Source organism: Leucoraja erinacea, chromosome 20, assembly GCF_028641065.1.
Source record: "Leucoraja erinacea ecotype New England chromosome 20, Leri_hhj_1, whole genome shotgun sequence".
NCBI lineage: Eukaryota > Metazoa > Chordata > Chondrichthyes > Rajiformes > Rajidae > Leucoraja > Leucoraja erinaceus.
In genome coordinates this window covers 8,535,903-8,563,187 of record NC_073396.1, presented here as the reverse complement: position 1 = coordinate 8,563,187, position 27,285 = coordinate 8,535,903, and the positions used below count along the sequence as shown (strand labels likewise).

General features: G+C 44.3%; 1 protein-coding gene across 1 annotated transcript in view; it reads left to right on the top strand.

Annotated features, from left to right (window-relative positions):
* Positions 1 to 27,285, top strand: part of LOC129706733 (uncharacterized) — a 228,101-nt gene that overhangs the window by 165,580 nt on the left and 35,236 nt on the right. Inside the window, exons 48-63 of the mRNA XM_055651166.1 lie at positions 622 to 738; positions 2,516 to 2,726; positions 4,647 to 4,813; positions 5,679 to 5,791; positions 8,059 to 8,137; positions 9,379 to 9,516; positions 12,107 to 12,269; positions 13,241 to 13,362; positions 14,874 to 15,014; positions 16,063 to 16,176; positions 17,083 to 17,211; positions 19,662 to 19,823; positions 21,926 to 22,090; positions 23,368 to 23,533; positions 25,087 to 25,286; positions 25,985 to 26,077. Of these exons, the coding sequence (XP_055507141.1) occupies positions 622 to 738; positions 2,516 to 2,726; positions 4,647 to 4,813; positions 5,679 to 5,791; positions 8,059 to 8,137; positions 9,379 to 9,516; positions 12,107 to 12,269; positions 13,241 to 13,362; positions 14,874 to 15,014; positions 16,063 to 16,176; positions 17,083 to 17,211; positions 19,662 to 19,823; positions 21,926 to 22,090; positions 23,368 to 23,533; positions 25,087 to 25,286; positions 25,985 to 26,077 (2,280 nt within the window). The remainder of the gene's footprint in view (positions 1 to 621; positions 739 to 2,515; positions 2,727 to 4,646; positions 4,814 to 5,678; positions 5,792 to 8,058; positions 8,138 to 9,378; positions 9,517 to 12,106; positions 12,270 to 13,240; positions 13,363 to 14,873; positions 15,015 to 16,062; positions 16,177 to 17,082; positions 17,212 to 19,661; positions 19,824 to 21,925; positions 22,091 to 23,367; positions 23,534 to 25,086; positions 25,287 to 25,984; positions 26,078 to 27,285) is intronic.

Sequence of the window (27,285 nt, the reverse complement as noted above, 5' to 3'; positions counted from 1 at the left end):
GTTTAGAAATACAGCGTGTAAACAGGCCCTTTGGCCCACCAAGTCTACGCTGACCAGCAAACCCCTAGCAGTAGCACTATCATACATACTAACAATAGATTTACAAATTTACCAAGCCAATTAACCTACAAACCTGCACGTATTTGACAATAGGTGCATGAGTAGACCATTCAGCCATTCAAGCCATCACCGCCATTCAATGTGATCGTGGCTGATCATCCCCAATCAGTACAGTTCCTGCCTTCTCCCCATATTGGCATGGGAGAGGAAACCAGAGCACCCGGAGTAAAACCTACGCGATTATGGGGACAACGTAAAAACTCCATACAGTCAGCACCCGTAGTTAGGATCGAACCGGGGTCTCTGGCCCTGTGAAGCAGCAACTCTACCGCTGCGCCACCGTGCCGACCTAGGTTGTGGAGGTAAATAAAGCCCTATAGCCTACCCAAGCTCCCCCTATAGCCCACACACTCAAGTCCTGGCAACAACCTCGTAGATCTCTCCTGCTTAGCAGTCCTGGTGACCAAAACTGAAAACAAACATGTTAACTTTAAGAATAAAATATATCCAGAGGAAAAAGCTTTGGTTAATCCATTACAAATGTGCTTATATTTTAACCAGATAATGGAAGATTTGATTTTTGTTCACAAAGCACATCATATTTCATTGAGCTATAAGCTTACTCATAATATTGAGTTACTGAAGACACTCTTAATAGATGACCACATTGATGTACAGGTAAGAAGATATGGCCAGTTTTATTATATATATGAAGATAAAAATATATAAAGGCTTTCAATTATGTTTGTTGAAAATTGTCTTTCATAAATAAATTGTCGGCTTTGTTATATTTTGGGCATATAATTTCTTAATATTTTACATAAATAATGCTTGTTACTAATTAAATGCACATTGACAAACATAGACTGGAGTTTTACATTATTTCCGATCTGAGATATGGGCTTGTCCATTTTGAAAAGCTATGAGTGAGCCAAATTTTCATCTATGTTTTTAGAGATCCAATTTGCCCATGATAAACAAATTTCGAACATCATTGTAATTTTAACACCCCCACCTGCAACAAAATAGGTGGGCGAGGTATTGGTGGGAGGACTCGTATATTGCAGTGAGACCAAGGGCAGACTGGGCGATCGTTTTGCTGAAAACCTACGCTCTGTCTGCCTTGACCTACACGATCCCCCAGTCACCAAAAATTTCAATTTCCAAACTGACCTTTCTGTCCTGGGCCTCCTCCAATGTCAGAGCGAGGCCACATGCAAATTGGAGGAACAGCACCTCATATTTTGCTTGGGCAGCTTACAACCCAGCGGGTATGAACGTTGACTTCTCTAATTTCAAGTAATTGCTGCATTCCCTCCCTCCTCCCTGCCCCCACCCTAGTCGTCCTACCAGTTCCACTGTTCACATGCTTGTATCCCTTCAGTATCACCTCTTCCCCAACCAACAATGGACCCTTATGGGCTCCACCCTTCCTTGGTCTACTGTTGCCGGACGTGCTTTGTTCTGGTCCTTTTCTGACCTCCAGTTCCCTCCCCTCTACTTTCAGTGTGAAGAAGGGTCCCGGCCCGAAACCTCGCCCATCCTTTTTCTCCTAATTATGAGGATCTGAAACGTCACCTAAACATGTTCTCCAGAGATGTTGCCTGACCCACTGAGTTACTCCAGTACTTTGTGTTTTATGTATAATTGGATATGTTTTTGAATGTTTAAGCCAGTCGGCAGGTGGATTTTTTGATAATGTGCATCAGGCTAAACTGAAGTTAAATATCGATTAGAATCCACTATCAATGTCAATTAGCATAGAGGAGAATGATTGCTCCAATGGCAATACCTGGAGTCTGTGCAATCCATGCTTAAGTTATAACTTTGATCTTGGTTTACATATTACAAGGAGATATTATTCCCCAGTCCTGAAATGCAGAGGGTACCACAATGTTGCAACTGGTGGAGCTACTACCTCACAGGTTCAATCCTGATGTTGGGTGGCTGGCTGTGTAGAGTTTGCACGTTCTCCCCGTGACCGCGTGGGTTTCTTCCATGTGCTCCAGTTTCCACCCACATCCCAATGAGAAGGAATTTCTTTAGTCAGAGGGTGGTGAATCTGTGGAATTCACTGACGCTGACAGCTGTGGAGGCCAGGTCAATGGATATTTTTATGGCGGAGATTGACAGGTTCTTGATTAGTACGGGTGTCAGGGGTTATGGGGAGAAGGCAGGAGAATGGGGTTGCGAAGGAAAGATAGGTCAGCCATAACTGAATGGCAGGGTAGACTTGATGGGCCAAATGGATGAATTGTGCTCTTAGAGTTGATAAGGATGTACGGGTTTGCAGGTTAATTGGCCTCTGTAAATTGCCCCTAGTGAGTAAGGAGTGGATGAGAATGTGGTGGGTCGAAGGACCTGCTTTCTTGCTGTGTCTTTCAACTAATGAAAACAGATACACCTCTCACAACAATAACCAAGGAGGCAATAAATAAATGTTGTTTTACTTCAGGTCAGTGCTAACCTTCAAGGGGTTGCCCCGAATCTGGAGGGATCTGTTCAAATCATTGTGGATGGCTTGAAGTCCATTTCATATGCATTCAATACTTACGCATACGATGAACAGTGTAAGTTAATTATTAGAAATAATCACAACAGTAAAAGCCTAGCGACTGCTGGTTATCCCAAGGAGATCGTGCTTGTGCTAAATGCTCAAAGAAATGGTGAGTTTTAAATTTGTGCTCGTGGCATGCCTAATTATGAAATGTTCTTTTTTTGTTTTTAATTGAACTCTAATATCTATTCAATACATGTTTAATTTCTGTACCACTTTAGAATAGTATTGGAAGCTCATGAAGTAGATATTCAGTTCAGTTTATGGCCCATTCTTTGGAAAGTGCACCCAAATGTCACACACGTGACCAGCCATATTTGACCTCTTACCCTAAACAAACATTGTCAGCATAACGTATAAGCATTTCACTTGATTAACCGAAAAACAATATGAATCATATATGCAGTACAAAAAACAACATGCCTGTAATGCTTACATAATTAGAAGAGATGTATTCATCATTTTTTGGTCACGCACGTGACTAAGAATGGGCCTCGTGTATAAGAAGGAACTGCAGATGCTGGTTTAAACCAAAGTTTAATGTCACGTGTACTGAGGTACAATGTTACATGCCAGCCAGCTAGGGGAAAAACAATACATGATTACAATCAATGATCACAGTGCACAGATACATGATGAGGTGAAGAGCGTTTGGTGCAAGGTAAAGCCAGTAAAGTCTGATGAAAGATACCCCGATAGTAGTTCAGGACCGCTCCCTAGTTGTGGAAGAATGGTTCAGGTGCCTGATATTTGGTTAGTGTTGGAAAAATCTCTGGTCAGTGTATTGATCTGATCAATGTTAAAAAAGCAATTGCAATGATCATTCAATGGTGAAGTATTAGCGAGGGATTGTGAGACCGTTTGCAAAGAAATCTGATCTCAGGGAGCCATTTTTACGTGTTACTCAGTTCCATTTTGCTAAAACTCTAGACGCAATTCAGAAGTAAATTGGTTTCTCTGGAACGTCAGAGGTTGGGGCAAAGACCTAATAAAATTATATTAAAATTGTGTGAGGCATCGATGCGGTAGACAGCCAGAAACCTTTCCCCAGGGTGGAAATGTTAAAGGCTTTAAGGTGAAAGGTACAACGTTTAAAGAAGATGTGTGGGGCAAGTTTATTTTTTACATGGAGATTGGTGGGTGCCTGAAATAAGATGCCAGGGGTGGTGGTGAAGCAAATATACGCTGATGGCATTAAAGACACTTTTAGATGGATATGCGGGCACATGAGATTAGTTGATGGCATTATGTGTGGCACGGACATTGTGTATAGAAGGGCCTGTTCCTGTGTCGTACTATTCTGTGGTCTATGTAAATACACACTTCACACTGCATGTTAGATTGATCGGTACACATCTGTATATGATATAACAAAATATGCAGCTTATAGTGTGGCAAGGTCATTCCTGTTGTTACGCTTATTTAACTGGATTAGAGTCTGGGGACATACACAGAAATCAGGTTGTACCACTGGATGTGATAAACGTGTATGTGACAAACAAACTTGACTTGGAGGAAGCTCCGCATCTGCACAATTCAGAATTATCCTTAATCAATGAAACAGTTTGGTACAAATGGAATTGTCAGATGAGCTGATTTGACTTATAAGGCTACCGTTTAGAAATGCCAGGGTTAGACGTTTCTTTATTTTGTGATGTGAAGCCTGCCATATTTATGCTCGTACAAGAGGAATGTGGGGAATTAGCTCAAACAATCGAGTGCTCGCTTGGTGTGGGAGGGGTAGCGAGATTGTTGTCCGCTTTCTCCATTGTTTTTTTTTGGGCGTCACGGTTGCACAGCGGTAGAGTTGCTGCCTGACAGCACCAGAGACCTGGGTACCTGACTACGGGGCGCTGTCTGCACGGAGTTTGCACGTTCTCCCTGTGACCACGTGGGTTTCCTGCCGGTGCTTTGACTGCAAACATATTCTGTGTTGCTGACACTAATATGTGAGGCTATGGTGCGTGTGTGGTAAGCCTACATTTTTTGCAGGTTAATTTTGCTTTATGGCTTCCCTTGTGATTCTCAGATACCAAAGTGAGTTCAGTGTTTGACATTCAGTTTGATGCCAAGAGTATGAAGATAACTTTGAGTGCCTCCAGACAGTTTGCGTTGGGCACTCCCATTGAATTGAATGCTGGAGTTCAGCATACAATCCCTTTCATCAAGAAGCTTGGGCTCCCCTTCACTGTCAAGGTAATCGATGTTTCATTGTGCATTATGGCTCGCTGTCAAGGATTTCCAGAAGGTAAGACAGAAATTAACAGATGGCAAGAAGTTAAAAAAATGTAAGAGGTATTGTTGCTGTCTCTGAATCTGCGGAATTGTGAGGTTGGTGCTTGTGTTGGTATCATGCAGGTTAATATTTCCAACACAGGAAATACAGGCGGCACAGTGGCACAGTGGTAGAGCTACTGCCTCACAGCGCCAGAGACCCGGGTTCGATCCTGACTCCGGGCGCTGTCTGTACGGAGTTTGCACGTTCTCCCTGTGACCGCGTGGGTTTTTCTCCGGGTGCTCCGGTTTCCTTCCACACTTCAAAGACGTACAGGTTTGTAGGTTAATTGGCTTCAGTATCATTTGTAAATTGTCCACCAGTGGGCAGGATAGTGCTGGGGTCACTGGTCGCTGGTCGGCACGGACTGGGTGGGCAGAAGGGCCTGTTTCCGCGCTGTATCTCCAATGTCTAACGTCTAAAGGGAGGTGAGAGGAACAACATGTGTGTGGGAAGGAGGAAGTGGAGGAGATAGGGAAACACAAGCTTCTATACGCTTGACTGATATCTGCTGGAAACTCATGTACCTGCCAGCATCCATATTGAGAAGACTGGAAGGTGTCACATGGTGAGAAACAGCCCTCATTTATTTATACACAATGTATTTTCCTTCCATATATTGTATAAAATTATAAAAATGACACTTAGCTAAAATCATTTGGTTTCCAGGATTTTGAGTGCATTGAATCTTACCTGTAATCGAAATGGACGATGTCCACCAAATGTTTTACAAAGAGCGTAACTTTCTGCATGTAATGTCGTAACGTTGACCTCTCATTTACTCAGGCGGAATGCAATGCGATGCTGAAGGACTCTGACTTGGGTGCATCTTTGAAACTAAACTATGAGCCAGCAGGCAACCTGATTGTACACGTGGAGGGGAAGAATCAACAAAGCAAGTAGGTGGAATGATGCTGGCAGTAATCTGAAGGAAATCATAGATATATAAAACTGCTGTGCGTTAAATATTCAATTGATGAGGATTGAAAACAGGGTGCTTTACCAATATGGGATGATACGATCCACTCTAGCTAAAGAGTTTATGGCACATATTGCAAGCGGATATCAACATGAGTGATGACATACTGGAATTATATAGAGACACGGTGGCGCAGCAGTAGAGTTGCTGGCTTACAGCGGCAGAGACTCGGGTTCGATCCTGACTAATGGGTGCTGTCTGTACTTAGTTTGTACGATCCCCCCGTGACCTTGTGGTTTTGCCGGGTGCTCCGGTTTCCTCCCACACACCAAAGACGTACAGGCTTATAGGTTAATTGCCTTTGGTTAAATTGTAACCACTCCCGAGAGTGAAGTGGGATAGTGCGAGTGTATGGGAATCGCTGGTTGGCGCAGACTCGATGGGCCAAAGGGCCTGTTTCTGAACTGTATCTCTAAACTAAACTAAACTAAACTTGTCGAGCCCTTATCTGAAATATTGTGTACAGGCCTGGTTTCATCCACGCAAGGAAAGGTATATTTGTGATGGAGGGGATCCAGATTATTTCCTGGGGTGGTAGGCTTGTCATAAGAGGAGATTTTAGAATAGAAACATAGAGAATAGGTGCAGGAGTAGGCCATTCAGCCCTTCAAGCCAGCACCACCATTCAATATGATCATGGCTGTTCATCCAAAATCAGTACCCCTTTCCTGCTTTCTCCCCATATCCCTTGATCCCATTAGCCATTAGAGTTATATCTAACTCTCTCTTGAAAACATCCAGTGAATTGGCCTCCACTGCCTTCTGCAGCAAAGAATTCTACAGATTCACAACTCTCTGGCTGAAAAAGTCTTTCCTCATCTCAGTCCTAAATGGCCTACCCCTTATTCTTAAACTGCGACTCCCAGTTCTGGATTCCCGCAACATCGGGAACATTTTTCCTGCACCTAGTCTGTCCAATTCCTTAAAAATATATATGTTCCTGACTGGGTGACTGGGCTTATATTCTGCAGGGTTTCGAAGAATGAGTATTGATTTCATTTGAAGTGGACAAAATTCTTCAGAGGCTGGACCTGTAAAGGGCTTGTCCCACTGTACGAGGTAATTCAAGAGCTCTCCTGAGTTTAATAAAAAATCAAACTCGTGGTAAGCACATAGAATGTACGTAGCAGGTACGTCAGAGCTCGGGACGTCTCTTAACGGCTCGTAAGGCTAACGGCAGGTACTCGGGTAATGCGGTAAGCTCGTGAAGACTCGTGAAGATTTTTCAACATGTTGAAAAATGTCCACAGGAGCCCCGAGTACCTACGAGCAGCTATTACCGTAAATCTCCGAGTTCGAATCAGGGTAAACTTGGGAGAACTCTTCAATTAGCTCGTACAGTGGGACAGGCCCTTTAGTTGCAGAGTTGATGTGTCCCTGGCTGGGTATCCAGAACCAGGGATCTCAATCTCCTAATTCGAGTGGTCCATTCAGAACAGTGAAGAAATTTCTTCAGCCAAAGTGTGGTGAATATTCGGAAGTCTTTAGTCAAGCGGGCTGTTGGACGTGGTCACTGAATATCTTCAGGAAGAGGTCAATGGCTGTTTAGATATTATGGGAATCAAGAGATATGGAGTTTGTGCTGGCATAGATGGTTAGTTTAACTTGGTATTAAGTTCAGCACTGATATTGTGGGCCAAAGACCTTGTTTCTTTGCGAAACTCTGCATACAAGGAACTGTTGATGCTGGTTGCCAAAATAAAACACAGGGTGCCAGAGTAACTCAGAGGGTCGTGCAGCATCTCTGGAGAACATGAATAGGTGATGGACAACGTTTCGGGCCGAAACCCTTCATCAGCCTGAAGAAGGGTTTCGGCCCGAAACGTTGCCTATTTCCTTCGCTCCATAGATGCTGTTGCACCCGCTGAGTTTCTCCAGCATTTTTGTCTACCTTCGATTTTCCAGCAACTGCAGTTCCTTCTTAAACACAAATAGGTGATGGTTTATAGATTGGGATCCTTCTTTAGACTGTGGCTAATAAACCACAATATTTGACATGGGCATGAGTCAGAAGAAAGGTCTGGACCCAAAAAGTCTCCAGAGATGTTGCCTTGGCCCTGTGGGTTACTCCAGCACCTTGTGTCTTGTCCCATGCTCTTGTGCTGTTCTATCCTTTGTACCATTTGATGTTTACAATGTTCTAATCTGGTTAATTTACTGCTTAGCTATTTTCTTCTTCCCTTCTAGTAAAGAGCTGCTGCTGATCGTGTTGCAAAATCTTCCAATCCTTAGTTATCTTCCCGAAGCACTAGAAATAGAACCGAAGGTAAGATTCTATTGTTCTGGTACGTGTAAGGCTCATCAGCATCAGATTTCAGCTCATAGTCCAAGTAATGGGAGTAAATATCTCCGCTGGACTAAAGCGTATAATGGGCCTGGTTATTGACGTTGGCTGAGCTTTCTTTACATTGGATTAAATGTAATGGGACGGCAATTGTGTTAACACACAGCCAATTCTCAACCTTCAGTCTGTGCCCAGACTGGAAATGATCCCCCAATAAATCTGAGATTTCATATTGAAGAGATTAAGACTTTTAAAAATAGTTTTGATCAAGTTTACCAACATCAATCAAAATGTTTCTATTTGACTTGTATCATTGAGACAACGGCATTTGTACGTAGAGCAGCTGATAGTGAGTCTCATTGGAACTGAAAGAATTGGACTACACCCAGTATGGAATGCAAGTTTAAATTCTTTCTCTCCAATCTCACTTTGTGAGAGTTTCAAGGAATTGAAAATGGGACTCCTTCAGTTCATTGACCTGTGAGCATGCCTTGCCAATCCTTCCTTGTGCAAATATATTGCCAATTGAGGAGGGGTAGTTACAATGACATTCACAAAGGCAGAGAGATTTTTTGACAGAAGATGAAGAAAAATATGAATATATTATATTTCCTTACGTTGCCTAGAATTACTGACATCATTCATTTTTGTGGTAGTCAGCAAAAATGCATATATCGTTTATTGAACCCACTAACTACAATCTAATAATAATAATAATATCTTTTATTGTCATTGCACATAAGCGCAATGAGATTTGGTATGCAGCTTCCATCCGATGTCATAACATAAATAACGTTAATTAAATAACGATTTCGATATTTAGATACCCCGAGAACATGGATTGTAAAAAGAACAGTAAAATAGTCAAAACAGTTCAAACAGACCAAAGTGCAGATGTGTCTGTGTGACGTGACCATCCGAGGGAGACAGTCCAGGGGGGGGGGGGGGGCACTCAGCAGGGCCGGTTCAGAGCCGCTATAGCTCTGGGAATGAAGCTGTTCCTGAGTCGGGAGGTTCGGGCGTGGAAGGCCTTGTAACGTCTGCCGGAGGGAAGTAGTTCGAACAGTCCGTTACAAGGGTGTGAGGTGTGAGGATCAGTAACGCACATTTTATTTCTATTGAGGCAGCACAAACGCAATCTTATCTGCCCGCATGCAAGTTTGAAATGAGGCAAAGCTAACCTTATTTGCATGTTAACATTTTTTTAAATGTTTCTGTTTTAGGTCAATTATTCTTCAAACATGATAACAGGATCTCTGAATATGATCTTGGATAAGAGCAAATTGAATGCTTTCACTGTTTTCACCATTGGAGATTCTGGGTATGGTGAGATTTTGGAGATGGCTCACACAATTCCCCAGGTTTGTTCCAACATTTGCTTTAACGCTATTTAAGTGTGTCTTAGCGTTTAACATCTAACTGTGAAATGTGTCCAACAAATGGTTGTTTTTATGTCTTGTTACCATTTGTACTTTCAAAGAACTTTTCCGCTAGTTATGCAATGAATACGTCTTCAGATTCATTATTCGATTTAATGACACTGTACCTGATATAGATTTAAACTGTGTAGAAGGGAATTACAGATGCTGGTTTATACCGAAGATAGGCACGGTGGCGCAGCAGTAGAGTTGCAGCCTTACAGCGCTTGCAGCGCCGGAGACTCAAGTTCGATCCCGGCTACGGGTGCTGTCCGTACGGAGTTTGTACGTTCTCCCCGTGACCGTGTGGGTTTTCTCCAAGATCTTCAGTTTCCTCCCCCACTCCAAATATGTACAGGTTTGTAGGTTAATTGGCTTGGTGTATGTGTAAATTATCCCTTGTGTGTGTGTGTGTGGGATAGTGTTAACGTGCGGGAATCGCTGGTCGGCACGGACTCGGTGGGCCGAAGGGCCTGTTTCCGCTCTGTATCTCTAAACTAAAAGATGATGGAGTAACTCAGCCGGTCAGGCAGCATCTCTGGAGAAAAGGATTAGGTGATGTTTCGTGTTGGAATGTCTAAGGAGGATTTCCGACCCGAAATATCATCTATTCCTTTCCTCCAGAGATGTTGGCTGACCCGCTGTTACTCCAGCATTTTGCATCTATCTTCTTCATGACTGAAGTTGGTAGAACTGCTGCCTTACACACCAGAGATCCGGTTGAATCCTGACCTCGGGTACTGTCTCTGTGGAGTTTGCACGTTTTCGCTGTGAACGCATGTGTTTCCTCTGGGTGCTCAAGTTTCCTCCCATAGTGCGAAGATCGATGGTCCGCGTGGACTCGATGGGCTGAAGGGCCTGTTTTTTCCATGCTGTGTCTCTAAACTAAACCAACCTAATCTAAAACAGGAGCCATGTTTATTTCCATTAAGTCAACTGAGAATATTTCCGAGAATACTTCAGAGAGAAGATGCCTATGTTTTGTTTTCAATGTGAACCCCCCGCAAATATAAACAAAAAAGACTCGCATTGGCAGCTTCGTATCTTAATCTGCCTCAGTTCAGTTTTTCAGTTTAGTTTATCACCATGTGTACCGAGGTACAGAGAAAAGCTTTTGCTGCGCGCTATCCAGTCAGCGGAAAGACAATACATTATAGCAATCGAGCCATTTACAGTGTATAGATACATGATAAGGGAATAACGTTTAGTGCGAGGTAAAGCCAGCAAAGTCCAATCAAGGATCGTCCTGTACCTTCACTTAGGAGGAACACTGTGCTTTTCGACTTAAGCTGCCAGGTTGAAATTGTATTCAGATCCTGTTAAAGTTGGGATGTGACCTGCGTATGCAGAAAGAGACCCAGGTGGCTCTGGTTAGTGCCTTAACCCTTTGCTGCGTTGAGCAGATTAGAATTTGTAGCTATCTCAAGAATTCTCATCAAGCCTAACAAACCATCTGTGGGTGGACAGTCACTTCAATTGTTCTTAAAGCAATTCACACTTGACTGATTAATTAAGTGTCTCTATGAGAGATGTCAAAAGTGTTTGACTGTAACACATGCCATCATCTTTTATTACATTCATAACATCTTGAACAGAGACCTGAAAGATAGACACAAAAAGCTGGAGTAACTCAGCGGGACAGGCAGCATCTCCGGAGAGAAGGAATGGGTGATGTTTTCAAGAAAGTCACCAATTCCTTCTCTCCAGAGATGCTGCCTGTCCCGCTGAGTTGCTTCAGCTTTTTGTGTCTATCTTCGGTTTAAACCAGCATCTGCAAATTCCTTCTTCCTACACCCTTTGAACAGAGACCTTCCTGCATTTGATGCGAACAGTTTCCCCAGTTGTAAAAACAAGTCCAGGTCTCTGATGTACTGAAGAAAAGTCAAAGGGCATGTCCCTGGAGGCTTCTATCCCATGAAAGATAGCTTCTATCCTATCCTGGACAACTCTCACCAACTTCTTCAGATGCGCTGTAAAAGCATTTTTGCCGGGCCACATCGCAGCATGGTTTGGGATGCAACCCCTTCAAGGACCTCAAGGAATTGCAGAGATAATTGTGGACGCAGCCCAGACCATCACACAAACCAACCTCCCTTCCATTGACTCCATCTACACTACAATTTCTTCCCAGTTGTTATCGGGCGACTGAACCATCCTATCATCACCAAGAGAGGAGTCCTGACCTAATATCCACCTCCCTGGAGATCCTTGGACTATCTTTAACCGGACTTTACTGGACTTTATCTTGCACTCAACGTTATTCCTGTTAATATGTATGGCTCGATTCTAATCATGTATAACCTTCCCGCTGACAAGACAGCAAGCAACCAAAGCTTTTCACTGTACCTTGGTGCATCTGACAATAAACTATACTAAATGGTAAACCCGTTGATTTTCCCCTGCATTTTTGTCTACCTTCGATTTTCCAGCATCGGCAGTTCCTTATTAAAGTATATTCCCAGCATTATTTCTGACCTAATTTGCCTGTCACCTTTTTTTCACTTTTACACTTCACTCTGTTCCCTATTTACAGTTAAAAGCAATTCCTCGGAAGCTGGTCTGTAACACAGATTACCATAAGAGTGGACGCACCTACAGACTCAGTCACACCTCTATTTGTGGGGACCGGGAGCTGAGGTTTTTAGCAAACTACGGTGGACCTTTCCCCAAGATCTTTGGACGGCATGAAATTCATGGTAAAACTGAAGTAGAAACTGTCAGTAAAAGAATGAGAAACTGTACTTATGGGCCTGTCCCACTTGTGCGACTTTTTAGGCGACTGCAGGAGACTATGCAGTCGACACATGTTCGCGGGTGGTTGCCGGGGAGTCGCCTTCACGGTCGTGAGGAGTTCCCGCATCCTGGGAACTAGTCGCGGCCTCATTATGGTCGCCGCGAATTTTCAAATTAGCGGCGACCAGAATGAAACCGCCATGGAGAGGAGCGAGGATTCTCGTGCCGTAGGTGGGTCGCCAGGAGGTCTTAGTGGGTCGCCAGGAGGTGGAAGGTGGTCGCAGGTTCTTGTAGGTTGTATCCGGTGCTGACCGGTGAATTCCATTGGCTCATTGGGGGAAAAAAACCACAAGCAGTAGTTTTCAAAACCAAGGATAACCGACCGGTAATGTTAAATGTCCGCCGAGCTTCACAGCCGTGTATCTCTGGCTTATTAAAAGTTGTCTCCACTCCTACTCCCCCCTCTTCCCCCCTCTCCCCATTCCTCTCCCCCCCTTTTTTAAAGGACTTACCGTACACTGTGCTTTAGCCGTCTTAATTACAGCGCCAACCTTCCTGTTCATCGCGGTGTGTGTGTGTCTGTATCACCTTGGCTTTGCACCGTGTGTTTTTTTTAGACAGCGCTCCCTCCGCTTGCCCTGGTCCCTACGTGCAACCTTCCTGAAGGAAGAGATGTGTGTGCCTGTCCGTGCCTGTGCGTGTGCCTGTGCGTGTGCGTATGCGCGTGTGTGTGTTACACTCTGACAGTCGTCGTTCCAGTTGCCGGTTTTTCAGGCGACTGCCGACAACTTGACAGTCACCGGCAGTCCGCTGAAACATCGCCTAAGTGGGACAGGCCCTTTACTATCCAAACTGGATCCCCTTTTTACTCGGCAAAGTAATTTCTATTGTGCAGGCCGAATAAGATTCAATGGACTCTGTTGTTCTTTCACAGTGGACTTGGCTCATCCATTTACCGTTCCGTTACCTCGGCAGTCCCAGGTCCGCATGAACCTTTCTCATTCACTCCTCAGTCACCAGAATGACATTGTGATCAACTGGGACAAGAAGGATCAGGTTAGTTTGATTCAACAACTATTGTTTACAGTTCAACATAGAAACATAGGAAATAGGTGCAGGAGTAGGCTATTCAGCACCGCCATTCAATACGATCGTGGCTGATCATCCAAAATCCGTTCCTGTTTTCTCCCCAAATCGTCTGATTCCGTCAGTCCTAAGAGCTGAAGTTAACTCTCTGTACAAGCCTGCACTGTACCTGGGAACAAGTGACAATAAACGATGATGGTTGGTCAGGACTGCTCCCTAGTTGGTGGTGGGATGGTTCCGTTGCCTGGTGGGAAGAAACTATCCTGGAGGTGAATCTGAAGGTGTGAGTTTTCAAACTTCTGTACCTCTTCAGGCAATAAGTGAAAGGAGTAGAATTAGGCCATTCAGCCCATCATGTCTACTCCACCAATCAATCATGGCTGATCTATCTCCCTCTCCTCACCCCATTCTCCTGCCTTCTCCCCGTCACCTCTGACACCCGTACTAATCAACAATCGTATCTATCACTGCCTGCAAAATATTTACTGACTTGGCCTCTACAGCCTTCGGTGGCACATAATCCCACAGATTCACCATCCTCTGATTAAAGACATTTCTCCTCATCTCCTTCCTAAAAGAACTTCCTTTAATTCTAAGGCTATGACCTCTAGTCGTAGACTCTCCCACTAATAAAAACATCCTCTCCACATCTGATGGGAGACAGTTTGAGGACAAGGGTATGGAACCAGTTTCTCGGTTTTGAATATTGCTAGACCAAGTGGGACCTGTTGGTCAACCACCCCCCTTGATATTGTATTAATATTATTCATTTGCTCCTTTTACCCCATCCCCTGCCCTATCCACTCACGCATAGCCCCCAACTCACAGACAATGGCTAGAGAGGGAGAGGGAGGGGGGTTGAGAGAGCAAGGGCAGAGGCAGGCAGAGGGCACAGAGTAGAGGGCAGGGGCAGAGGACAGAGGCAGCGGGTAGGGGCAGAGGAGCCGTGCGAGCCAGCCGAGACTTTTGAATAACCAGGGAGTGGAGGGGGGAAGGGGTCGGGGGGTTGACGTCACTCGCAGAGCGTGGAAGAATGGGGCACATTGCAGACCAATTGTGCCGTCATCAGCGAAAGGCAGTGGTTTTTTAATTCAAAATTTGGTCAGATTTTTGAACATTTGCGGTAATAACGCAAAACAAAGCCTGAAAATTTCATATCAGGCGATTTTGGACTCCACGGGAAAAATCTCTACCGGAATATGTACAAATTTTACCATTACAGCGTGGTTTTTCGCGAAGATGTGATTACACACAAACACACAAACAAATAAATACACATCCAAGATCAGAGTTTTATAAGTGTAGAGATAATCTGAAATTGGTGCTGGTTTCAGCTAAATATTTGTGCTAGAAAATGCACTCTTGGCTTTGAAATTCAAAGTGTGAACTGCTCAATAGCAGTGGAATTGAAAATATTTTTGCTGTTGTAAAATGTTCCTTCTATCAACTGTGGCGTTAAAATGAATTTGTTTGGAACGCAGGTGGTCCTTCAAGCTTCTCTCATATTGGACGATGATCGTCTGGAAAGTGAAGCCAAACTTCAACACCCCTTCAAGTTCCCCTTGGAAAAGTTTCATCTCAAGTGTCTTTCTGAAAGGAGGGGACAGAAATACAACCAGAAGGTTGGAATGGTGACCTGGAGAGGGAGGGAGTTATTGGTTGCAATGTATTTTTGACCCAAGTGCCCTTTTCATACCTCATGGTCGACTCTGCGGACATCTGGACCAACGGGAAAATGGCACTCACATCTTCAATGGGAATAAATGATAGTTGGGGAAATAAGAACATAGGCCAGTATAGGCAGCATTTCTGGATATAAAGGAGTGGGTGACGTTTTGGGTCGACACCCTTCTTCTGACCCGACCTGAAACGTCACCCATTTCTTCAATCCAGAGATGCTGCCTGTCCTGCTCAGTTACCCCAGAATTGTGTGTCGTTCTTTAGTGTAAACCAGCATCTGTAGTTCCTTCCTATACAAAGAACAGTGCAGCACAGAAATCAGCCCTTCGGCCCACAATGTCTGTGCCGAACATGATATCAGGTTAAACCAATCTCCTCTGAGTGCAAGTGAAATGTATCCCTCCTTTCCCAGCATATCCATGCATCTATCTAAATGTCTCTTAAATGCCACTATCGTATCTGCTTCCACCACTGACCCTGGCAGTGCGTTCCATCCATCCAATACTCCCAGTGTGTAAAAAAAAAACTTGTCCTGCACATCTCCTTTACAATTTGACCCTCTCACCTTAAAGCTGTGCCCTCTAGTCTTTGACATTTCTATCCTGTGAAATAGGTTCTGACTATCTACTCTATCTATGCCTCTCATAATTTTATATAGTTCTATCAGGTCTCCTCTCAACCTCTGACGTTCCAGAGAAAACAAGCCAAGATTGTTCAAACTCTCCCTGTATCTAATACCCTCCAATTCAGACAACATTCTGCGGTAAATCTCAACTGCACCCCCTCCATAAACTTCACCCGTAGTCAGGATCGAACCAGGCTCTCTGGCTGGTTCGAACTCTACCGCTGTGCCACCATGCCACCTGATTAATAGATAGCACAAATCACTGCCATATATCTCTGAAGATTGATGCTAAATTTTAGCTGTGCTGAATCTCATTGTAAGATAATGTGGGTGAAATCATTAATAAATATTTGTTTAATCTCGAGGCTCGTGTTGCTTGGAATGGCGGCCGTCCAACCGATCTGAAATTTACACTGGAATACAAAATGGAAAGCAATTTGACGGTGTGGGACACTTGTCTCGACTTTTCTTCAGGCCAGGTACTCCTCATTTACAATAACAACAATCCGAGAACAATACTTAGCAGAATCAGGATGAGCTTTGAAAAATATGGTGCAAAAAACTTTTTTTTTCTCTACGGTCCATCTGCAGACTATGTCGACAACTACTTTCAGGAATATATAGGCCAGAACATTTATTCATAGGTGTATAAGATCATGAGGGGAATAGATAGGGTGAACGCACAGTCTTTTACCCGGAGTGGGGGAATCGGGAACCAGCGGACATAGGTTTAAGGTGAGGGGGGGAGAGATTTAATAGAAACCTAACAATATTTAACCTGAACATGGATTGGAAAGATTTGGAGGGATAAGGACCATTTGGGCAAATGGGATTAGCTTAAATGGGAAATCTTGGTCGGCATGGATGAGTTGGGCCAAATATTTAATTGAGACCTGAGGGACTCTACCACAGCCTCGGAATTAAAATACTTTCTTTTAGGAAGGAAATGAGGAGATATTTCTTTCATCAGAGGGTGGTGAATCTGTGGAATTCTTTGCCGCAGAAGGCTGTGGAGGCTAAGTCAGTGGATATTTTTAAAGGCAGAGATAGATAGATTCTTGATTAGTACAGGTGTCAGGGGTTTTAGGGAGAAGGCAGCAGCATGGGTTCGAGGGGGTAAGATAGACCAGCCATGATTGAATGGCGGAGTAGACTTGATGATCCAAATGGTCTGATTCTGCTCCTATCACTTATGAACTTATTTGGCCCATCAAGCCGATGCTGCTCCTGGAACTCATGAAATATCTTCCAGCAGGGCTTTCTGACTGACCTGGTAATGACAGCAAGTTGGATCAACGTACAACAGTTGCTTCTTTTGATCACAGTAAATGTGCTTATTCTGCACACAACTGCGTTACTGATACAACAACCCTGTGTTTGTCCAGCTGCAGCCCTTCCTCAACATACAATCTTTGCACAGTTGTGGATTTGCCAAACAGACTCGGAATCTTTTGATAGAAAGTTTGGAGCTATACTGGGATGACAAAAAGATCAACCAAAGCTTTGAGTATCAGGTGCGTATTCCAGTAATGATGTTAAATGCTGATTTATCCTACAAATGTTTGCATTGTTGGTTCCCCATTATGACTGAGGCCTCTATTCTGCCACTATGTGTAGCAAGATTTTTATTGAAGATAGACACACAATGTTGGAGTAATTAAGCGGGCCAGTAAAGTTTATTTTTTTGTGTACAGTTCAGTAACAATCTTTGTGTCGGAAGAGACTGCAGATGCTGGTTTACACTGAAGATAGACACAAAATGCTGGAGTAACTCAGCGGGACAGGCAGCATCTCTGGAGTGAAGGAATGGGTGACGTTTCGGGTCGAGACCCTTCTTCAGACCCATTCCATCTTTCCAGAGATGTTGCCTGTCCCACTGAGTTATTCCAGCATTTTGTGTCTACCTTCAGTGTAAACCAACATCTACAGTCATAGAAACATAGAAACATAGAAAATAGGCGCTGGAGTAGGCCATTCGGCCCTTCGAGCCTGCACTGCCATTCGATATGATCATGGCTGATCATCCAACTCAGTATCCCATCCCTGCCATCTCCCCATACCCTCTGATCCCTTTAGCCACAAGGGCCACATCTAACTCCCTCTTAAATATAGCCAATGAACTGGCCTCAACTACCTTCCGTGGCAGATAATTCCAGAGATTCACCACTCTCTGTGTAAAAAATGAATTTCTCATCTCGGTCCTAAAAGATTTCCTTCTTATCCTTAAGCTGTGACCCCTTGTTCTGGACTTCCCCAACATCGGGAATAATCTTCCTGCATCTAGCCTATCCAACCCCTTAAGAATTTTGTACGTTTCTATAAGATCCCCCCAATCTTCTAAATTCTAGCGAGTACAAGCCGAGTCTATCCAGTCTTTCTTCATATGAAAGTCCTGCCATCCTAGGAATCAGTCTGGTGAACCTTCTCTGTATTCCCTCTATGGCAAGAATGTCTTTCCTCAGATTAGGAGAACAAAACTGTACGCAATACTCCAGGCGTGGGCTCACCAAGTCCCTGTACAACTGCAGTAGAACCTCCCTGCTCCTATACTCAAATCCTTTTGCTATGAATGCTAACATACCATTCGCTTTCTTCACTGCCTGCTGCACCTGCATGCCTACTTTCAATGACTGGTGTACCATGACACCCAGGTCTCGTTGCATCTCCCCTTTTCCTAATCGGCCACCAATCAGTGGCCGATTAGGACCGTGCATAGAACCGTGCATAGTTCCTTGAAGGTGGAATCTCATATAGATAGGGTGGTAAAGAAAGCTTTTGGTATGCTAGCCTTTATAAATCAGAGCATTATAGAAGCTGGGATGTATTGTTAAAATGTACAAGGCATTGGTGAGACAAAATCTGGAGTATGGTGTACAATTTTGGTCGCCCAATTATAGGAAGGATGTCAACAAAATAGAGAGAGTACAGAGGAGATTTACTAGAATGCTGCCTGGGTTTCAACAACTAAGTTACAGAGATAGGTTGAATAAGTCAGGTCTTTATTCTCTGGAGCGCAGAAGGTTAAGGGGGGGACCTGATAGAGGTCTTTAAAATGATGAGAGGGATAGACAGAGTTGATGTGGACAAGCTTTTCCCTTTGAGAATAGGGAAGATTCAAACAAGAGGACATGACTTCAGAATTAAGGGACAGAAGTTTAGAGGTAATATGAGGGGGAACTTCTTTACTCAGAGAGTGGTAGCGGTGTGGAATGAGCTTCCAGTGGAAGTGGTGGAGGCAGGTTGGTTGGTATCATTTAAAAATAAATTGGATAGGCATATGGATGAGAAGGGAATGGAGGGTTATGGTATGAGTGCAGGCAGGTGGGACTAAGGGGAAAAAAATTTGTTCGGCACGGACTTGTAGGGCCGAGATGGCCTGTTTCCGTGCTGTATTTTTATATGGTTTATGGTTAATCAGATAATGTCTACTTTCCGATGTTTTTGCCACCACAAGGGGATCACCTCATATTTATCCACATTATAAATCCTTTGCCATGCATTTGCCCACTCACCCTTTTTATCCAAGTCACCTTGCAGCCTCCTGAATCCTCCTCACAGCTAACACTGCCCCCCCAGCTTCGTGTCATGCGCAAACTTGGAGATGTTGCATTCAATTCCCTCATGCAGATCATTAATATATATTATAAATAGCTGAAGTCCCAGCACTGAGCCTTGCGGTACACCTACTAGTCACTGCCTGCCATTCAGAAAAGGACCCGTTTACAGTCCCTTCCGCCACAATGATTTTTACTGAACTGAGGAGGATGTTGTATGGATCATTGACGGAGAGCGATTACTCCGTCTGAAGAAGAGTCTTGACCCGAAACGTCACCCATTCCTTCTCTCCAGAGATGCTGCCTGTCCCGCTGAGCCTTTTGTATTCTGCTTCAATTTAAACCAGCGTCTACATTTCCTTTCTGCACATTGTTATCTGTTTGCTTTCTTCCTTTCTTTCTTTCTGCAGAATCACAGACCAATGAGATTGGACAACATCTGGATTGCTGCCACCTTCTCAAATATTTTCCAGCCATCTTGTGGCAGGCAGGACATACTTGGTAGGATCCAAACCGATTACCGCAGTCAGCTGAACCATTACCTGAAAGTGGCCTTCTGTAACATGTCAAATGTAGGACTTGTTTTGCCTCAATTTTAGCTTTTAGAATGAATGCTTTATCTTTAATCATCATGTAGCCTCTTTCCAAAGGACTGACTGGCTTAGATTCTCAATTTATTTTTATTTAAACCGTGAAGTGTTGAGAAAACAATACAATCTGATCGAACTTTAGATAGATGGATAGATAGATAGCCTTTTATTGTCATTCAGACCGAAGTCTGAACGAAATTGCAGCAGTCATACATATAATACAATACAATAAAACAACAATAAACACATATTAACATCCATCACAGTGAGTCCACCCAGCATCTCCTCACTGTGATGGAGGCAAAAGTCTTAGGTCTGCAGTCTCTTCCCTCCTCTTCTCCCTCTGCGCTGGGGCGATACCCTTATTCATTACGAGAGGGTAATTGATCAGATTCTTCTCAGATCAACCACTCAGAATAAAAGGATGTTCCTTTTGGAGAGGAGAAGAGGAGGAATTTCTTTAGTCAGAGGATGGCAAATCTGTTGAATTCATTGCCACAGACGGCTGTGGAGGCCAAGTCATTGGGTATTTTTACGTGGAGATTAGCAGGTTCATGATTAGTAAGGGTATCAAACTTTATGGGGAGAAGACGGGAGAATGGGGATGAGATGGAAAGATAGATCAGCCTTGATTCAATGGACTTGGAATTGACTTGATGGGCCGAATGGCCTAATTATGCTCCTTGAGTTAAAATTTAGAAATTTCCCCTTATGGGTAGGTGATATTTAAATATTTTTGTGAAATCAATTATGCAAAGTAAAAACAGAGAACTTGGGATCAAAGGAAACTCGTCATGGCTGTCCCTGGAGGTCAAGGATAATGGTCTACGTTCCGTTGTTTTTATGGGGCCTCAGGTGGCTTATGAGACCAATCCTGGCTTTGAAAGTTCTTCAGCATTCAGGACAGATAATTCCAGATGGCAGGTCGGGCTTTGGTCATTGCTGCTTCTCTTTCCGTTTTCTTCTCTTTTCTTCTAATTCTGCGCCAACAGATGCAGCAACAACAGAGAGGCAGCAACAGGCAAAGTACGATCTGCCATCTGGAGTAAAAACGGTGAACTTTGGATCAAAGGATACTATGACCAGACTGGTGAAGATGCGACCGTCTGTATCATAGACCCTGCAGATTATCTGGTTCAATCCTCGCGAGGAGTTGATCTGTCCGATCTTAACCAGAGCCTCTACAAATATAGATCCAGATACTAGAATCTTGCATCGAACACGAAGTGCTGAAGTAACTCAGGGGGTCAGACAGCATCTCTGAAAGACGTGCACCGAAGATAGACACAAAATGCTGGAGTGCCTCTGCGGGACAGGCAGCATCTCTGGCGAGAAGGAAGGGTTGACGTTTCTGGTCAACACCCTTCTTCAGGCTGAGTTACTCCAGCATTCTGTGTCTTTTTTTGGTTTAAACCAGCATCTGCAGTTCCTTCCTACAAATCTCTGGAAGACATGGACAGGTACCGTTTCAGGTCAGGACCCTAACATCAGAGGAAGGGTCCCGAACTGAAACGTCACCTATCCATGTCCTCCAGAGATGCTGCCTGCCCCGCTGTGTTACTCCAGCACTCTGTGTTCCATGGATCTACTCGTGTCCGGGACGAGGTGGGATTAATGGAAGGAAATTCAGCCAAGTTTCCACAATCCATCAATCCGCTCCATCAGCGATTGGGAAGACGCAGAGAGGAAGCCTGCTCTATGAGCCATATCTATAGACTCAGATCCAACTTATTGAAAGGGTCCGTTAGAGACCAGACCCTTCCTTTCAAACTAGAAGTGGGAAATTGAAAGGATGATAAAATGTAAAAAAAACGGAGAAAAACATAAGGCGTACTGGTTGGTTTAGTTGCGTTTAGTTTGGAGATACAGCGCGGAAACAGGCCCTTCAGCCCATCGAGTCCGCACCGACCAGTGATCCCCCGCACCTTAGCACTATGCTAATGTTATACCAAGCTAATTCACCTACAAACCTGTACGTCTTTGGAGTGTGGATGGAAACCGTAGATGTTGGAGAAAGCTCACGCAGGTCACGGGGAGAACGTACATAACAGCTGTAATGAAGGCTTTAAATATTTTTTTTTCAGTCCGTCAAGTTATCAGGAAGGCACCTGCGAAATCGAGGGGACGTTGTTTTGTCATCCCAAACCCGAGCCAGTCTCTCCAGTGATGAGAAACATGATGCTGTGCTGGGTCTGTCACTGAGGAATGGCGGACAGTCTGACTCGAAGAACTACTCTCTTGAAATGGAGGTAATTGTGGCCGCAGAGGCTTTGAAGAGACAGTGTTGTGGAGACATTTTTTCTGTGTTACAAAACACATCTATTGTGTCTTGAACGAGCTGCCGGATAAGAAATATTTAGACATGTCCTATCATGGACAGGCTTATAAGCCAATTGCAGGCAGGTGGGACTAGTGTAGATGAGACATGTTGGCTGGTGTGGGCAATTTGGGCCGAAACACCTGTTTCCACACTGCAAGACTCCATGACTCTATAACTGTTAACAGTGGCGCAGCTGGTAGACGACACCAGAGACCTGGGTTCAATCCTGACCTCAAGTGCTGTCTGTGTGGAGTTTGCGCGTTCTCCCCGTGACCGTATGGTTTTCCTCCCACATCCCAAAGGTTTGCAGGTTAATTCTCCTCTGTACATTGCCCCTCGTGTATAGGGAGCGGATGTGAAAGTGGCACAACATAGAACTAGTATGAACGGGTGAGGTCACAATCACACAATGACAATAATACTTTATTAGCCAAGTATGTTTCACAACATACGAGGAATTTCATTTGCCAAGTCAGTCACACAAACAAAAAGCAATGGAACACACAAAGCACATTGGAACATAAACATCCATCACAGTGACTCCTCCACATTCCTCACTGTGATGGAAGGTGAAATAAAATTCGATCTCTTCCCTTTGCTCTCCCGTGGTCGGGGGCCTCGAACCCTCCGTTGACGGGATGATCTTGACTCAGCATGGACTCGGTGGGCAGAAGGTTAGTTTCCATTCTGTATCTTCCAATTCCATTCAATTAAAAAAACCACTGCGCTATTTTATTATAATTTTTTTTCTTCAAATAGTAAACAGTGTCATCGTATTTAGAATGTCCAAAATGACAGTGAATTAAAATATGATAGTACACCAAGCCATCAGGATTTAAACAAATCTGACAATGTGCAATGACATTGGTTGTACATCTGATTCACAAATGAATAGCTCAACAACTTGAAATATTGCTTGTAGGCACTTAATGTTGGAGTAACTCAGCGGGTGAGGCGGCATCTATGGAGAGAAGGAATGGGTGACGTTTCGGGTCGAGACCCTTCTTCAGACTCCACCCCCCCCCCCCCCCCCCACAACCTCTGTCAGAACAAGGGTCTCGACCCGAAACAGCACCCATTCCTTCTCTCCATACATGCTGCCTCACCCGTTGAGTTACTCCAGCATTTTGTGTCTACCTTCGATTTTATTCCAGCATCTGCAATTCTTTCCCACGCATGAGATATTGCTTTCTGCTTCTCCCACAGTGGAAGACTTCTGAATCCAGTCATCTCGCCCTGTTGGGCACTTACACTGCCTCCCTCCTCAACAGCAGAGCAGCACTGGAAGGAGTAGTCGATCAGAGTGACAAAATTAAACTAGTTGCCGTGCACAAGATGGGTTGTCAGCAGTACTACACTGGATACACTCGGGGTAAGGAAGGCTCACCAACTGAAGAGTCGAGAGACTTTTATAGTCGTGTGTCCTGGATGGGACAATGGAATTCTTGCTTGCTGCAGCACAACAGAATATGTAAACATAATACAAAACAGAAGATAAAAGTTCAGTGTGACTATAGACCATATATACACAATAAATAAACAGATAAAGTGCAATAATAATAATACTGTTATTGTTCAGAGCCTATTTGATGTCGTATTTAATAGCCAGATGGCTGTGGGGAAGAAGCTGTTCCTGAACTTGGATGTTACAGATTTCAGGCTCCTGTACCTTCTTCCCGATGGCAGAGGTGAAATGAGTGTGTGGCCAGGATGGTGTGGGTCGCTGAAAATCCAGCGGCGACCAGAACAAGGTACGACTCTTTGGGCGACTACTCACGACCATACAGACTTCACCCCGCGGCATGTCGGCAGTATGGTCGTGCGGAGTCTCCTCAGTCACCCAAAGAGTCGTCACTTCTTTCTGGTTGCTGCTGAATTTTTAACATGTTGAAATTTTTCGGCGACCTATGACGCGTGCCGGCAGTCGCCGAAAAAGTTGCGTAAGTGGGACAGGCCCTTCACCAGTTTAATCCAGCAGGCACCAGTGGAATAGGCATTGCCTGCCTGCCTGCCAATTCACTGCAAAGGCGGCCCGGACTCGTAGTGGTGCGGATTATGTGTGTGTTGGCTGGCAATCAGGAGGTTGTGTGGGTGGTGGGACCAAAGTCAATGGAGAGGAGAACAAACGTCGTTCAGTAACGTGATGTCAGTGCATGGCAGTAGTGAATGGGAGGTCATGAAGGATGCAGAGGAACAAAATGGATCCAAAGGAGGTGGAGATGGTTCCAACATGAGCTTAGAGCCACACAGCACGGAAACAGGTCCTTTGACGCAACTCATCCAAGATGCCCACCTAAGCTAGTCCCAGTGTTTGCCCCATATTCCTCTTCACTTTTGCTGTCAATGTATCTGCCCAAGTGTTTATTACGGAGACAGAGCGTTGTACCTGGCAACACTGTGACCTCACGGCACCAGAGGGACCCGGGTTCGATCCTGACTTTGGATTGAAAAGTTCTGCTTTTACGTTGTACGCAGAACACTGTGTCCACACGGGCTTGCTCCGGGTCCTCCGATTCCTCCCTCATCCCAATGACCATTTGAGTTCGTAGGTTAATTGGCCTCTGTAAATTGCCCCTATTGAGTAGTGAGTGGGTGAGAAAGATGGATAACATAGAACTAGTGTGGACGGTGGTTGGCATGGATTCGATGAGCCAAAGGGCCTGTTTTCATTCGGTTTCTCTAAACTAAATTAAACTAAACTAAACTAAGTGTTGATAGATGCAATGTGCTGGAGTAACTCAGCGGGTCAGGCAACATCTCTGGAGAAAAAGGATGGGTGGTGTTTCGGGTCGGGACCCTTCTTCAGTCTGAAGGAAAGATAGATCAGCCATGATTGAATGGCGGAGTAGACTTGATGGGCCGAGTGGCCTAATTCTGCTCTTAAAACAAATGAACTCAATGGTTAACTGAGTGTCTGTGTCAAAGGTACATCGGATGAAGAGGGAGCAGAATTGTCGTTTTGCTCCAAAGAAGATGGAATTGCCAAAGTGGAATTGTACCGCACTCTGAACCAGATGAGGAAAGGAAAACTGGGGCACCTTTCGTTCGCAGTGGTCAACAAAAGCATACAGAGTGTCCTCAGAGTAACAGCCCAGGGCTGCCCACACCTCATTACCAGGACAGAGGTAACTGCAGGGAACTGAGCTCCTAATCCTCTGTTATATCAGTTTACTGTGCAGTCATTTTTTTTGGACACGTTGATTTGCATTGAAAATAAGGATTTCAAGTACTACAGATAGACACAAAACGCTGGAGTAATAGCCCTGTCCCACGGTACGAGTTCATTCCAAGAGCTCTCCCGAGTTTAAAAAAAAATCAAGCTCGTGGTAAGCACGGAGAATGAACGTAGCGGGTACGTCGGAGCTCAGGGACGTCTCTTAGCGCTAACGGCAGGTACTCGGGAAGACTCGCTAACGGCAGGTAAGCACGGGACGACTCGTGAAGATTTTTCAACATGATGAAAAATGTCCACGAGAGCCCCAAGTACCGACGAGTGGCCATTACCGTAAATCTCCGAGTTCGAATCAGAGCAAACTCGGGAGAACTCTTGGAATGAACTCGTACTGTGGGACAGGGGTTTAACTCAGCGGGACAGGCGGCATCTCTGGAGAGGGAATGGGTGACGTCTTGAAGGGTCTCGACCCGAAACGTCAACCATTCCTTCTCTCCGGAGACGCTGCCTGTCCCATTGAGTTACTCTGGCTTTTTGTGTCTATATTCGGTTTAAACCAGCATCTGCAGTTCCTTCCTGCACACCACGTACTACAGAGATCTTCTCTTTCCTTCACCTTGAACCTAATTTCTTTCCCCTTTGTACTTTCAGACCAAACTTTCTGAAATTGTTTTCCAATTTAAGAACCATTTGCTGAAGAAGCTCAAAGAATTTGACCTATTCGTTTGGAAGTTCAGGAAAAACGTGAGTATCGTGACATCAGTCACAGAATTTGCCATTTTTATTTCATTAATCTTGCAAAAAATTAGAATCTCTAGGGTATGGAGTTAGACTATGTTCAGTGGGATCATGCCTGAACTATAAGCATTATACCTTTTCCACATTTGCAGCATTTAAGAAACATTTAGATAGGTACATGAATAGAACAGGTTTAGAGGGATATGTGCCAAACGCAGGCAGGTTTCAGTTTTAGTTTATTGTCACGTGTGCCGAGGTACGGTGAAAAGGTTATGTTGCGTGCTATCCAGACAGCAGAAAGACAATACACAATTACAATCGCGCCATTCAAAGTGTACAGATACATCTTCTTCTTTCGTGTGGCGTGCACAGCTTAAAGTTGTAGGACAACTTGTTCTATTTGATCTTCTGTTTGTGCACGTCTAGTTGATTACATTAGTCGAAACAGGGCGGACCACGTGAAGGTTGCAATCTTCCACCCCACAGATACATGATAAAGGGAATGATGTTTAGTGCAAGGTAAAGCCAATGAAGTCCGATCAAAGATAGTCCGATTGGGTCGATAATAGTTCAGGACTGCTCGCTCATTGCGGTAGAATGGTTCAGTTGCCTGATAACAGCTGGGGCTAGTGTAGATGGAGCATGTTGGTCGGCATGGGGAAGTTGGGCAAAAAGGCCTGTTTACACACTGTATGAATCCATGACACTATATTCCTTTAGGTCTTTGGTTAATGAAAATCCAACACTCAAAATTAAGAATTAGAATCTCTAACAGTACAGCCACAGGACAGGCTCTACAGCTCACAATATCCACGCTGAACATGATGTCAAACTAAACTAATCTTCTCTGCCTGTATGTGATGCATACCCCTTCATTCCCCGCATATCCATGTGCCCATCTGAAAGCCCCTTAAATGGATAGAACTAATGTTGTTTGGCATGGACTCTGTGGGCCGAGGGTCTGTATCCAAGCTGTATCTCTAAACTACATTAAACTGAACTCAATGGATTAATTATGAAAATCACAAGAGTCGGTGACATCTGCTTTGGGGGGGTAACTGTGACTGACTGAAATGGGGCATCTTGGTCGGCCTAGACGAGTTAAGCCAGGGGTGTGTTTCCATGCTGTGTGATTCTATGAGTGGTATGCAGCGCAGCTATGATCTAAAGCATATCCACATGGACATGAGCGTTTAACAGCACTGGGCCGGTGC